This window comes from Pyxicephalus adspersus, chromosome 4, assembly GCF_032062135.1.
Source record: "Pyxicephalus adspersus chromosome 4, UCB_Pads_2.0, whole genome shotgun sequence".
Taxonomy (NCBI): domain Eukaryota; kingdom Metazoa; phylum Chordata; class Amphibia; order Anura; family Pyxicephalidae; genus Pyxicephalus; species Pyxicephalus adspersus.
In genome coordinates, this window is record NC_092861.1 from 107,644,522 (window position 1) to 107,660,018 (window position 15,497).

General features: G+C 35.4%; 1 protein-coding gene across 2 annotated transcripts in view; it reads right to left on the reverse strand.

The window, feature by feature from the left end:
• The window catches only part of LTBP1 (latent transforming growth factor beta binding protein 1), a 210,704-nt gene that overhangs the window by 72,513 nt on the left and 122,694 nt on the right, over positions 1–15,497 (reverse strand). For both annotated transcript variants that reach the window (XM_072409251.1, XM_072409252.1), the window contains one exon: positions 6,699–6,801. In XM_072409251.1, coding sequence (XP_072265352.1) covers positions 6,699–6,801 — 103 coding nt within the window. The remainder of the gene's footprint in view (positions 1–6,698; positions 6,802–15,497) is intronic.

The window sequence follows — 15,497 nt, forward strand, 5'->3', positions numbered from 1 at the left end:
CTACTTCGCAACATAATCTCTATATTGCTCCCCCACTTGTCATTGAGTGTCCAGGGTGCTACTTCTGTTTTTCACGGCTCTCACTTCTCTTGCACTCCTTTATTTACACGCCTCTACAATTATGAATTGTGAAGGTGACATTTTTTGGTCTTCACCCCATTTTCATCAAATCATACTTGGTTAACACCTTTGATTAAGATGCCTAAAATTAAATACATTTTTGTATGGAGAAGGAAGCATGATAGTAGCAGTCTTACAAGGTACACCTAGGCAGTAAATAATAGGGACATTCCAGGCAAATTAAATTCTAAACAATATATAAATATATATATATATATATATATTTATAATAATTAAAATGTAATAAGTAAAAAAAATAGTAAACTTTTAAATGTTTCTTAGCAACTTGAAATGTATACATTAGCCTTATATTAGCTTCCATAAAACCTCTGGACAACAAAATATGGCTGAAGGGATTGCCACTATTGATGCGATTATGCCTGCTATATAACACACTGCTACCACACAACATGTTTTGTTGCCCAATGACTGAAGATGAGGAATTCAATTGTGGAAACATTCATGAGTATGTATATTAACTGTTTCAGCTTTTGAACTGTTTGGGGCAGCACCGTGGCTCAGAGGTAAGCTTTCTGGCCTTTGCAGCGCTGAGTCCCAGGACTGAATCTCAGTCAATACACTATCTGCATGGACTTTGCAGGTTTTCCCCACATTTGTGTTGGTTTCCTCCCACATTGCAAAAACATGCAGCTAGGTTATTTAGCTTTCCCCCAAATTGATCTTAGACTTTGGTACTGACATATAACCATGGTAGGGAAATTAGATTGTGAGCCCCTTTGAGGGACAGTTAGTGATATGACTCTGGACTTTGTTTAAGCGCTGCATAATATGTTGGCGCTATATAAATACTGGATATTTTTAATAACTGGAGCAATCATTATTTTTTAACTGAATTATTGAATACAGCATATTGCATATAGCAACCAATTCCAATGAGAGGTTTAGAAAAATTGGTTATGGAAAAAATTGTTCTAGGAAAATGTTAGTGTACCTCTCAGTCCGTTGCGGCCATATGTCACATTATTCAGGGGCAGTCCTGTTTTTTTGACACTGACCTTTTCACACCTAAAACAATCCTTTTCCAAGAAATTGAATTCTTTATGGATCCACATTAACTGCATTGGTTCCTAGAAGTATTTTACTGTGTTTGGCATTCAAGCAACACATTTTTAGCCAGTGTAAACGTCATACTGGTTTTTGGTTTCCAGAAATGAGAAACTGGACATGACAGTGTAGAGCTCATCCAATTTGTGATCTCAGAGTGTTGAACACATTAGCTAAGTTTCTAAGATTTCTTGCACATCCTGTTAATATGCAGTACTCAAAAAAATTCTGCCTAACCTAACCTAAGTAGGTGGATGACAGGTTTTAAATGGTGACAGTTACCTTTAAATAGTCAACTTAAGCTGGAAGTTAACAGTTAAGTTACGTACAGGTGTCAGGTGATTGTTGCCCAAGATGAATGGTCTTGCTCGTCAGGCCAAAATATGATGTGTACACAGATCCTTATTTGCCATTCATCAATCTGCTGTGATGGATCAATGATTTGGGGTGACTCTCAACTATGTGCATGCACAGCAAGGTGCTGCTCATTTGTTCCCTTCCCCTCCTCATAAAATAGAATGGCGCTGTGTGCACAGTATTCATTCATAATGAACAAGTCCCAAAAGATCATGAGGCTTTAGAGAGACTATTTCAAAATTATTTAAATGAGTTATCTTTATATAAAAAATATAGATATATTTATTTATATTTTCACCAAGCCCTTGCTCCCCTTACTAACCCCTTAAAGAGCAGCCAGCACAGATATTGAAAACATGCAAAATTAAAAAGAACTCTGTATCTTAAATTTAATCTTCTAAACACAGCAAGTTATTAGTAAGTTTTAACTGAAACTGCACAAAAAAAATTAATTGACTAAGCCCCAGAACACAAAACTGTTCCACCACAAAAACAGATAGACATATATTTTTCATAAGACCAAAGGTAGAACATGGTAATGAAGGCAAATATTAATAAAAGTTGCCATTGGCAAATGTGGTCCTCAATTTGACAACCACCAACCAATGGAAAATCTGACTCCTATTTGCTTTGACAACAAGTTTACCAGAATTTACATTAGCTACAAGTGGTAGTGAGCCTGTGACTGCCTGTTGTTTTGGTTTCCTTGCCAATATCTTTTGGTTCAGATTCAAATTTTGTTCAGATAAATTTTTGCCTTGGCTCAGCCAACCAGACCATGAAGTGCTAAAAATATTATTTATAGCAAAAGTCTAATACCTGAATCTTCTGCAGTCTTTTAACCTTCTAAAAAGATTTTGTTATTTTATGTCCAATCACTGCAGCCACTGATGGCAATAATGCATTTCCCTTAATAAAGATAAATGTATACAAAATAATTATTTTTATGTTTGGACGGTATAACATCACATTTGCTAATCTAATATTATTAACTGTGTGTGCTTATATCACTCCCTAAACTTAGGTACTAAAATACCCAGGGGGTGTTTTTCCTCATTGGGCTCTAGTGTGTACTCTTTTAGTAAATCAACCCTACTGTGTGGGTGACATTCCACAGATGTGAGGTGGTGAAGAGTGATTGCAATGTATAATGTACCTTTTGTCTCGAACAGGGGTGTCAAACTCAAATACACAGAGGACCAAAATAAAAAACTTAGACAAAGTTGCGGGCCAACCTTATAATTTATTCAAAAATTTGGAGAAATGTTTACTTCTCATTAGATATAAACCCTATTCATATGGAAACAGATGTTTTGCTTCACATTCAATCTGGGATATTTTTTTAAAAATTTTATTTAAGAAAAAATGCATTTTTCTCGATTTGCAACCTTCTGAGTTAAATTTCAATGGTAACCTTTTTGCACAGGCTAACAATAATAATAACAATATTCTTCTATGAAAATCCAACCTTTTAAGTTCATGCCTTGGAGTAACAAGGAAAAGTACAGCTGAGGGGGAGTGCTGGAAATGCCAGATGCTGCCAATGCGGAGGTAAATCCTATCTTGAGTGGCCCGCCACTCAAACTCCCTCTTCATTGAAATAGCACTGCTAACAAAATTCCCGGCATTATTTGTGTCTATAAAACAGTCCAATGCAGGCCATGCATAGGCAGAGAGCCTGCTGGTCTATAGACGCAAGTGATGCCAGGAATTTGTAGTAGCGGCAACAATTTCAATGCAGCGGTGGGCCACCTGCAGTTCATATTTAGGATTCCTTTGGGGGCCAAAAAAAGGATGCTGGGGGCCCTCGGGCCAGAGTTTGACACCCCTGGTCTAGAAGATAAATGACAAATGTATACATGTTATACAAAAAACTAATTAATGTTAATGATCAAGTAAAAAAAGATGTCAAAATTTAGTTTAAGGTAAAATACTAACCAAAATGAGATGCTCACTGAAAGTACACTAAAACTTCTCTTTAATAGACCTGCTGTAGAATGTTTATAGCTGTATGTTTTTCTTAGGCATTACGATGTGTAACACTTCATTTATATCAATTTGCTGGAAAAGGCCTTTAGTACAGAAAGTCCACATCCTTCATGGCATCATATCTGCTTTATATATAATGTAAAGAGCTACTGGCCTGTGCAGTCAAGTACAGTGGAACAAATTGCAAAACCCTTAATGTTGCACCCAGTTCCTTGAAAAAATGTGGCTTAAAGCAGGTCATAATGCCAGGGATCTGGTAACACTTGCAATATTAAATGTACTGGTAGTGCTGCCAGCAATTCATTTATGTGTAACTGAATGTACAGATGGTACACTATGAGACATGGATGTACCAAATATTAGCAGCAACTTGTACTAAAAGGGTTTCCTACTTTTGACCACAGGAGGGGTAGAAAAAAAAGAACTGGGCTTTGCTGGCGGCCATGATTGAGGATTATGAAAGGCATATAAAATGTTTCTTCTGTTGTGACACATTTATTTCTACATGAAAAGGAGTACTGCCACCTTTAAAAAAAAAATAGCCGAATGTTTAAGAAAAAATATCAAGGAAATGAAATCGGATGAAACCAGTCGCAACACTGTTCCTAAAAAGGAAAATTCAATTTGATGACTTTTTATGTAACAATAAACACACAATCTCATTACCTGTACAGTCTGGTAGTAGTGTACAGTAAGTTTCATTTTTCATTATAAACTGGGCTAAATAGATTTTTTCCAGTAAAGTTCCAACCTTTCAGAAACAACTCTGGCAGTTTTGATGCCAAACTGTGTGATTCCAAGAGACATGTACCCTGTGGAGACTTGCACTGCTGGCAGATTAAAACTAAGCACTTGCCGTGTCCTGACTGGAAACTTACAAAATGGGAACCTGCAGGGAATGTGCAAAAATAACAAATGATGTGCTGGAATACATAATTGTATTATTTTCTCCCAAGTTGCCCTGGAAACCTGATATAAGTTTAAGAATATGCAACGAAAGTGTTTCCAACTCCCAGACATACATAATGAAAATGATTCATTGTGAGGAGAGGATGTTGTACCTTAGTGTTCTTTGCACTAAACATGATTCATTCCCTTTGCCATCTTGGAAATACTCAGAATGAGTCAGGTCCTTGGGGTTGCTTTAATATTAAATGAATCAGCGATCACTGGTTAGAGTCACCTCCTCTCACTTCTTCATCATCAGGTTCCTTGTAATCTGCTGAATTTGTATGTGACTGCACAGAGCAAACTCAGTCTGTGATTACACAATATTTAACCTTTTAAATGCAGTTATTGCTTATAGCACCTAGGAGGATGTAAATTGAATCTAGAAAAACAATGCCATCTAAATCACACCCACATACAGAGCTTGATTACCTCTACAATCTGAAGGGGAAAAAGTGGGAGTTGCACCTGACTCATACAATATTACAGTCCTACTTGTATATGTCTGTCTTTATATTTGCATATGTCTACCTTTATATAGGAAAGTTTGACCCTACAAGGTAATTATAGCTGTCTATATAGTTTCCACAATCTTACTGTTTTAAAAAAGGTTTATTTTTATTCACTAAAAAAAAAAAGACATCGCTGGCTTAATTTTTTTTTTTTTTTATTTCGATTTTTAACACTGGACTTGGGTTCCAGCAATGCCACAAGAAATTGACACTTTGTGTGAACTGAGCCTAGCATAAATTGCACCCAGTAAATCTAAGCTGTTCTGGTGTGATACCTCTTTAGCATTCCATCACACCATCTTTCCAAAACTTATCATGTTAATGAAGAAGGGGGCACTCCATCACGAATGGCTCATTAGCTATCGACCCTATATGTTATCTCTTCTCTTCTGTTCATGGCTCCTCTGGTGTGCAATAGCCCTCATTCCTTTTTTCTCAAACATGCTCACATCCTTCATAATTCCTTAACAGAAGCTCTTTTTGATGCAGATAAAGAAAGGAACCGACATAGCTGTAATTATTAACTTGTTTAATAAGATCTTTTTTTCTTCTGAAGATAACAAACCAACTTGAAAACCCAAAAGAATGAGTCTACCTAGTTTTCTAGTTTTACCTTACCGCTCTCCTTAGAAACACCATGGATAATTATGAAAAAACGTGGGAAGGCTGGGACCAATTTTATGCTCAATTGTCCAGTTGATACCCAGAGTCTTAGTGACTTAGGCTGCAGTCACACTCCTTCCTCCTCCCCTTTCCCCACTCCTTTTTGTTCTTTTAGTTTGGTTTTCAGGAAATTTGCACTCATTTTACTGTATGTGTTTTCTTCTTTGATACTTATGTATTTCATTATTTTTGTTGTAGATTAATGTTCACTATGCACAGATACTGTTTGAAATCGCTGCTCCTAAATATATGGACATTTCTTTTTTTTTTTTTTGTATTTATATACAGTCTACTGACTAAGTGTATAGTGTACTAATGTTCCTATGTTCAAGATCAACTGTCAATCACTTTTGGACTTCTCATTGTACCGTTGCCCCTTAACTGTGTCGCTCAAGTTTTTTTTTTTTTTTTTTTTTTTACACCTGTTATGTCCTTGCACCTTATTGTTATCTCCTGTTTTGTAATTCTGTTGGAAAATTTTCAATAAAAATACAATTTAAAAAAAAAAAAGAAATTGCCAGTGGCTGATGCATGTGTATCCACAGGCTCTTACCTTACTAACCTCCATCATACATTATCACATATCCCGATGGAAAAAGTTTGCTGCTACCATTACATACCTTATATAGTGGGCCCAGATTAATATGAATAAGAGTGTCTTCCTATGAGGCAGCCACCCACACCAACCACTTCCTCCCTGTGACTGCATGCCTTTTTTACTGATTAAAGGACAGAGTTTTCATTCAGAACAGGCATTGCCATTCAACTCCAGAGAGAAAGACCATGTAACCTCCTAAATATCCTGTACAAGTAAATTAGCGAATTAAATAGGTGAATGTGTTTTTTCTTTGGTACATACTGTGTAGTTCACAGATTATATAAGAAATAAAGTTAAACATTAATGTGAAAAAACGTTAATCCATATTTTTTGATTTGTGGACAACCATTCCCTTATACTGAATGTCATCTCTATATTTCATGATGGTATTGCAGTTTACTGTAGTATACAAGTATACAGAACATTACTTATTTGACACTACTTACTAGTTTTCTTCGGACATTTCATGCATTTACTGAAACCCCAGGAAGTGCCCACTGTTCCACAGCAATCTTCTTGCTTTGAAAGTCCAGGAAGTGGCTTTCCACACTTAAAAAAGAAAGAAGACAAACAATAAGTTCACTAACCGCTGTACATTACATTAGTCTGCTAAGTCAAAAGTCATTTTAAATATAAAGAAATTAATAACAAAAGATAAAAAAAAAACGGATAATTCATACACACATCAGAATAAACTAAAGCTTAGATGTAATATCAAAAGTCATTCCTACTAAAAAATGTTGTGATGATCCAGTAGTCAATCTGGGATAAATATGGGAATCAGAGTTTTGACCTTTCTTTTTCCTAACTGTTAGTTCTGGGTCAGCACAGAAGCCTGGAAACTAGTATTTTGAGGTTAAGATTAGGAAAGATAGTCCCCATACTTCTTTAACTGCATATTTTCTTTAAATATTGATGGATTCCTAAAGGCAAACTGGTGCCAACTAACAAACCATATATCTTCTTCTTTAAAATGAGATTATCCAATTCCTAAAGATATGCCAAGATTAATCGATACTTTTGTACGTGCTATAGGCTTTCCAAAGAGTTATAGTGAATGAAGATGGTATACACTTTTCTGGCATATAGAATCATACAGTAGACAGAAAAACAAAGAATGTTTAATAATATTTTTAATTATTTTTTCTTGAAGCTTGTACATGTATGTACACATATGGTCTAGCACAGGGTTTTTCAACCTTTTTTGAGCCACAACACATTTTACATTGAAAAAATCCTGTGGCACATCACAAATCAAAAATGTTACAAAATTACACTCTGTAGCTAATTCTCTTGTCTCTAAGAATAAACAAGGAAATTAAGATACATACTGCCACCCACTGACATGGAAGAGTATTACATTATTCTGCCAGTCACTGCAGAACAGACACTCGACAATGGTAATTGGATAATTTCCCACGGGACACCTGAAGATCCCACATGGCACACTAGTGTGCTGCGGCACAGTGGTTGAAAATCACTGGTCTAGCAAATAGAATATGGCATCCATAGCAGTCAATCACATTATATTTATGTGCCTGTGTGGCAAAAATGTTAGAAAATGGTTACCTGCTCAGGGTAAAAAACACAATTCTCCTCACATCTGTGTCAGAAAGGGAAGTACGAAATTTATCTATTTGGGGAAGGTGTTGGAACCTTTTAATATTTGTGTTTACCTGACCATGTGACAACCTCCCCTACATCTTTTATTCTGTTGTCACAGGCCCTCACAGGAACAGCAAGTAAAATGAAATTTTAGCAAGGTGGTAATGGAGATTGTTATGTGACTGGAAGGAGAGCCTGACCCCGAAAGCCGTAGCAGTAGTATGGCCGCAGTATACCTACATAACTACTTTTTAAATGGATCTCCAATTATAACTAATAGTTTACAACACTAAATTAAAGTTTTTTTCATGTGCTCAACCAAAAAATCAACAGGATAATAACAGGAATTAATCTGCTTTGTGCAAATCTTAGCAGCAGGCAGATCCACAGGCGAACCTTTAATTACTTTTCTCATTCCATGTTGTATACATCACAGAACATTTCACAGAATTTTTTTTTGTGGTAGTAGAAGGCCTAAGGTAACTGAACAAAGAGTTTGTGCAGCTGGACAACACTGTGCCAAAAAATAAATCACATAATGTACAACTTCTGAAAGAGCCTTCCAAAACCAACCATCGCATATCTGTTGCAAATTATGACATTCCTGCATTATTCTGCAAGCTGAAGATTTGTGAATAAAAATTGCCAGAAACACTGACTTCTACTGTTACCCAAGAATATATTTTATATATTCATACCAATAACTAGGATATATTTTTTGTATATTCATACCAGCAACTAAATGTCGTTTATATATCCATATCAGGCTTCAAAATGGTGATTTCAAAATAATTTGTTTAAAAAAGCTTCACAATTTTGTCATAGCTTATATATGTACCTCATATGTTTAGATATCATGAACAGGAACTAGTTAAGGTACAGTTATATTGTGGAAAATATATTTTAGTTTTCTACCTGTCATGGTGATACTTTGGCTTTAATTCTTCCTAAAATACTAGAACAAGTATATTAAAAGACATTGGACCTGATTTTCTAAAGCTCTCCCAGACTGGAGAATATACACGTTTATCTGTGAAGCTGGGTGATCCAAAAAACCTGGAATGGACCTGATTCTGGATTGAAAATAATTTGTTCACAAATAGCAAACGACTTTAAGAAATCCATCCTAGATTTGCTGGATCACCCAGCTTCACAGATGAAAGTGTAATCTTAGTATTCCAACAGGCCTGGTGAAGATAGACTATCATGGGTGAACCTGAGTAATCCAGCAAGCCTGGAATAGATCTGGTAAAGGCGGAAAACATTTGACAACTAATAGCATATGAAAGAAATTCATCCCTGGTTTGCCAAATTACCCAGGTTCTCTCTTGAGTGTCTATCCTCTTCAGCTTTTGAGAGTTTTAATAAATCAGGCTCATTGTGTTTTGAGATATGTATTCTTTTTCAATGGCATTTTAAATGTACCTCTACAGTAGCTGCATGCTTGCTCAGGGACTACTGAGGGTTTAGCAATAAAAGCCCCCATATTTCTCTCATATCAGATTGAGTTTATTACAAGAATAGACTTTTTAAGGACCCGCAACTTTTCTAAAATTATATCTGTAATATATTGCCGCTTACCAGTCTTTATATGTAGTGATTATATTTGTATTATAAATTTTATGATGATTTAAACAAAAGTCCTGTTGATCCTTCAACAGTGTAACTCCAACTGCATTGAAATAAAAATACTGCTAGATAAGCTAAAATATATCAAATGTCTGTGTTAGACTTAAGATATGCTTTATTCATCAATACCTCCCATGTAAGTTAACATACTCTGCAATTCTGAAGAAGCTAAGGCATGGTAGACTAAATAGAAAACAGATCTTGAGATCATTGATCACATTGTGGGAAAACGCTGGGCCTGAAAGCTCTCTAAGACTAGTGAAGATAAACTATCATGGGAACCTGGGTAATCCAACAAACTTGCAATAGATCTGGTACAGGCTGAAAACATTTGCCCACTAATAGCAAATCATTTTTAGGAAATTCATCCTTGGTTTGCTGAATTACCCATGACCCTTGATTGTCTATCCTCTGCAGTCTTGGAGAGCTTTAATAAATTAGGCCCTCTCTGCTAAGGGACAGTTAGAGTAAAGCCCTGTACAGACATCAGATCCCTGTTGCTGGTAAAAATCTTCTGTGATTGAGAGAACAAACAAGCGCTGTATAAGTACTCTTCTGTCCTATGGAGAGGGAGGAGGAGCGAGTGGCATCCTACTGTACTCTCCTCCACTGGAGGTCATTCATCCACCACCAGGCTGGACTGATCAAAAACATCAGTGAAACAATGTATAAATGCTAGATTTTAGCCAGAGATGAGCATGACCATTCGTCTCCAGTGACAATCTTCTTCCATGCCCCAAAAATCAAGACACTCCCCTAACTGCAATCTGAGACAGATTAGGTATAAAGAGGCCTCCAAGTGAGGACAATATTTTTTTTTGGTCCTCTTTTGTTTTGTTTTTTTCTTGGGCTAATCTGGATTCCCCCAAGAAACAGTGAACAGGGAGAAGGCAATTGTGCACCTGGTAAACCCATGAGTCATTTTAAGTACCACTACTCTCAAACACAAAAATATCAATTGGCTTCTGTTTTACATGTATAATAATAGCTAAAAAATATTTAACATATTTTAGTTGAGTTGAATTCTGTTGAAACTAAGATTGGTAATCACGATTACATTTTGAATGCTCAATGCAGCCCAGGCACCCGAATTAGGTGATTTCAATGGACTTTCAATCTAGAGCTGTGCTGCACAAAAATGGTCAAATGATTTCAAGTGTTTTATCAGCCGTGGAGCTGTTTTTCTATACAGTGCAAACAGCTCATCAGATGGGAGTCTCAATGGGGAGAGCCTTGGCAGTCAAAATGAGCCATTGATTTTCTCTACTTTGTTGCCAAAATTTGAAAAAAACATTTGACATTTAATACATTATGTTTTATCAACTTTTATTTAAAATGTTTGGTTTCAATATTATACTTTTCTACAGTAATAAAGGGAATGTGTAGTATATTCAATGTGTTTGAAAAAAAATGAAAAGAGTGCAGCTTTAGAAAAACTCTGTTTCTATGTGAACCTTTTAAGAGAATTGGGGCTGCTCTGTTGCGCAATAGTGATACTTTACATTTTTGTTAATATTATTTTTTCAACAGATGTTGAAAAGCAAGGGAACGTGATCATAGTAGTTTTTAATCTAAATAGTTCTAGATTTAATGTAATCACACATTTAGTAGTAGCGTATAATACAAAATTCAAACCAAAATGAAGTGAAGATTGTTTGATCTGACCCAAATTAAAAACTCATTGGAAAAATGCTGTATTGTCCATATATGTGAAAAAATTAGTAAAGAATTCCAAGGTCAGACTCAATTGCTAGCACAGATACAAAACAAATATTGATCAGAATTACTGATGAGCTATCTATCTGCCTTTTACTTATTCTAGGTAAGAAAAGTATGTAATATTTTAGCTCACTTCCACCCTGTGATAACTAGAACCCTATATTCTTATGCGGTACCTCTCCAACAGTAATATTACATCTTAAGAAACCAATGCCATTCAATATTTTTTCCTTTAAATTTTTTAAATCTGCACTAGCAAAAAAATACCCTTATAACTACCCTTATTACTCTGAAATCAGTTTGACAAAATCAAAGTAGCATAAATTAAGTTATGGTTCCCTTTATTATAGGATAGTGTTACGTGACGCTCTTCTGTCCCACCGCAGTTGAGCAGGCCCGGCCTATTCCCTCTGTCGGAGGTGCTTGCACCAGCTGAGGAGTTCAAGGAATTGGTTTGACTTTGTACTCTGGATTTGCCTGGTAGTTTTTGTACTTCTCAATCTGTGGGCCTCTGGTCCACTGCCAGCCCATCCCCACATGCCTCCCAACCATGGGGGCAACCATGTGCTGGGAGATGTCTCCCGAGGCAGAGCCGGGGTTTGCTAAAGATGAAGACTGCGGCGTTAGATTGGGGGACTGGTGTACGGTATATACTGGTGCTGACCAGGGCCTTACTGGTAGGTTATGTTTCTTTATTTATATAGTTTATGCTGCTGGTCTCCAAAAAAATATGGAAACTCTGAAAACTGCATTTAAATGAACTAAATAATGCAAGAAGCACTGGTCAAATGTGAACAGTTTACTTTTTAATTACTCATGTTAGTTATTTTTTTTGTATATTATAAATGAATACTATCTAATAGAAATAGAAGTCCTCAGTTTTCCCAATCAAAACTAATTATATTGAATAGAAATATGTTTTTCTAATTTTGTCCCACAATTTTCTTAAGGAATTTGTAATAAAAAAAGGAAATATTTACTGGCTCACACACTGAATTATTTGCAAGGCAAAGGAATCCAGCAGATACTTATTTTAAGCAATAATTCAGAGTGTTGGGTTTAAAGAGGTTTTGACTAAACCCAAAACATTGGGAAAAAGGAAATATATGGAAAATAACTGAACTTCTATAACACTTTATTTGTTAAGTGTAACTATAGTTCCTCTTGCAAAATCTACAAACAGGCAGGGCTTTCTGTGATACAGGGACTGAATAAAGTCCCACAAGCATGCACACACTTTAATAAATTACAGGAATTTTTTTAAAAAGCAGATTTAGATAGCAATGCTTAATTTTGATAGGATGCATTATCAAAAATCAGAAACATAATCCTTATGTTTTTACCAGTGATATAAAAGATATATTATTATTATTATTATTATTATTAATAATAATAATAATAATATTTGAAAAATACCAACATATTAAACAATGATACACAGACTGAGAAGCTATAGAGAGTATCACAAAAGGAGTAAAAACATATAAATATGGATACATATTGATGTACCTAAACTAACAATATTAAGCATTTTAACTAAATATGTTGCTGCACAGTAATGTCAAAAAGTTAATCCTTTTTATATATTTTCAGCGTCAACCATTGCTGGATCACCAGGTTCTTCCATAATAGTCTAAGTTTTGATAAAGATTAGCAACTTGTAGAAATCATTTAATATTCTCACATTTCATTGGTATTATTATTATTAATATTAAACAGGATTTATATAGCGCCAACATATTACGCAGCGCTGTACATTAAATAGGGACTGCAGATGACTGTCTAATACAGACAGTGATACGGGAGGAGAGGACCCTGCCCCCAAGAGCTTACAATCTAGTAGGTGGGGGAATTTCACACACAATAGAATGGTATAAGAACAGTTCAGTGACTACTATAAGGATAGGGCAGGTAGCTGCAGAGGGGAAAGAAACATAGGAGAGATCTAGGGGGATTTCCTAAACCCTGGAGATTTTTGGGTCAGAAATGAGCTCGTCAGAGCAGCAAAGAATGTAAGATGGTAGCTATTGTCTGCATCATACACCTTAGGCATTGACTGTAAAGCTCTCTTCTTATTTATTTGTACTTGTGTTACATATTTTTTGACGTATGTCTCTGTGTACAATATGCTTTTTTATACATAGTTGTTTTGTGTTTACCCCTTTGCTGATGACTGATGTCTTGGAATTTTCAACTAATTGTTATATTATAAACATTTTAATTTTATATATTATTCTCAGTAATAATTTCCTTTTAGTATTTGATGATCTTATTAGCAAAGTATATCTGAAGAAATCTATTTCTTATGTATTAGTAGACCTGTAAAAGTTATCACTTGAAATATTAGTTAGTCATCTGTCCTGCAATAGTAAAACAAAACAAGCATGGTACAGACAATGCTGCTCTGTTCAACAGAGAGGGCAGATAGTAAGTGGGAGGCACCCCACAACATTCTCCCAACAACAACGGTAATTTCTCTCTTCGGTCATTTAGTGATTCAGCACTTTCGAACAACAAAAATCTAGCATCTGTACTCCAGCAGCACTGGAGGGTGTTACAAACAGTCTACAGGATGTGCACAGCATTGGAAGAAAAACTTTAACAATGAAATGGGAAAACTGTATTTTTTAATCTGTTATTCTTAATGTGGCTTGCAAAACTGCGTACCCTTTTAAAATACTTTAATCATACTATAAAGTTAATAATTGCAAACTATACAAGTAGATAAAATTGTCCTATTAATTGTAATACTTGCAAATATTCTGTCAGAAAACGAATTAGATATTTTTGACAGTAATTTTAAATCTACATTAGTCCAGGTATTGCTGGTCGCTAAACATCAAACTTGGTATTAAAGCCTTTTCATAGCAACAAGAACAATGTTCTTTTTTATGTAATAATAAAAAAATATGATTGCCTGTATGACCAAATATCAGACATTTAAAACCAATGATACAATCTTACTTACTTGCCAAAGTTTATTTCTCATACTATTTACACAAATCTCAACTATCATTATAGAAAGTTTTACACTAAACTCACAAAAACAAGACAGATGCAGAATGCATTAGCAGAGTCTCTAACATTTCAGCCAGGATACTCTCCCAAATAAATTAATTATGCAAACCTAAAGAACTGCTGGTAATGACTTCCTCCAAACAGAACACTTTACAATAATGCAGGTTCATACAGAATACAAAACCCTGATTTAGTTCCATAAAAATGAATGCTTATTACAGGGTTTTACAGATCAGGAACAGTGGGCAGGAAAACTGGATAAAGACTATTTGTCTATATTAGGCATGTTCCATTTTTACTGGAGATTAAAAAAATACTTCATCAGTCTCCATCATAAATTCAAAAATATATGAAATTGCTCCTGTTCTGTTGAAAGCTCATATCCACAACATGTTATATACAAATGTAAGAACTGTGGATTACCCTAGTAAGAGGATCAACAAAAAGCAATCCCCAAAAAATAAAAAACTATTAACACTTTGGGCTCTATTTATAAAACAGGGAATCTGACATTCCCTGAAACATTTCCTGGTGGGAATCAATTACTGCTATTCAAACACATAGACCTGAAAGATTCCCACGAAGGAATGTTTGAAGGAATGACTGATTGTGCGTGCAATTATTTGGTTAGCTTATAAGGTAAGGTAAAAATACCAATTATAAGTATTTTACAAAGATTTTTCTCTTTTGTATTTGCTTTCTTTACGACTTCTGGTTAAAGTGGGAGACCAAATTTAAAGTGATAATCTTATGCGTATGTGTTTCCTTCCTTCTTTCCTCACCTGGCTCAAAATTTTGTTAACAACTATGAAAAATAGAAATGAAAGAATGAAGTTTAAACAGACAATGGCAATGTATTTTGTAGAATATACAGAGCCTAGAGGTTCTATAGTTTGAAAGGAAGTATATACACCAAAATAGGCTTTCTGATCTGTCTTGCTGTTCCTTAAGCAAAATGCTCAAGAACTGCTGGGTACATTTATGTTTATGGCAAGACTTCACTGTTGCGTCCAACAAAGCTGCCATTTTACCCCCAACTCCCAGGTACATGGCGATCCTTGTTGGCCATTAGAAAGCCACTGATGATGATACTCCTGTGGTGTGTGGCATGCAGTGTTGGAGCTAAGACAAATGGCCAACTGGAGCCAGGGCATTTTTGTTGGCAAAAGGGATGAGTTAGCTCTACCACCTGGTGACTTTTTGATTTATTTAGTTTAGGTCTGCTTTAACTTTGTGTGCTATTCAAACAGTTGTCCCCCTATGATTCAAGCAAG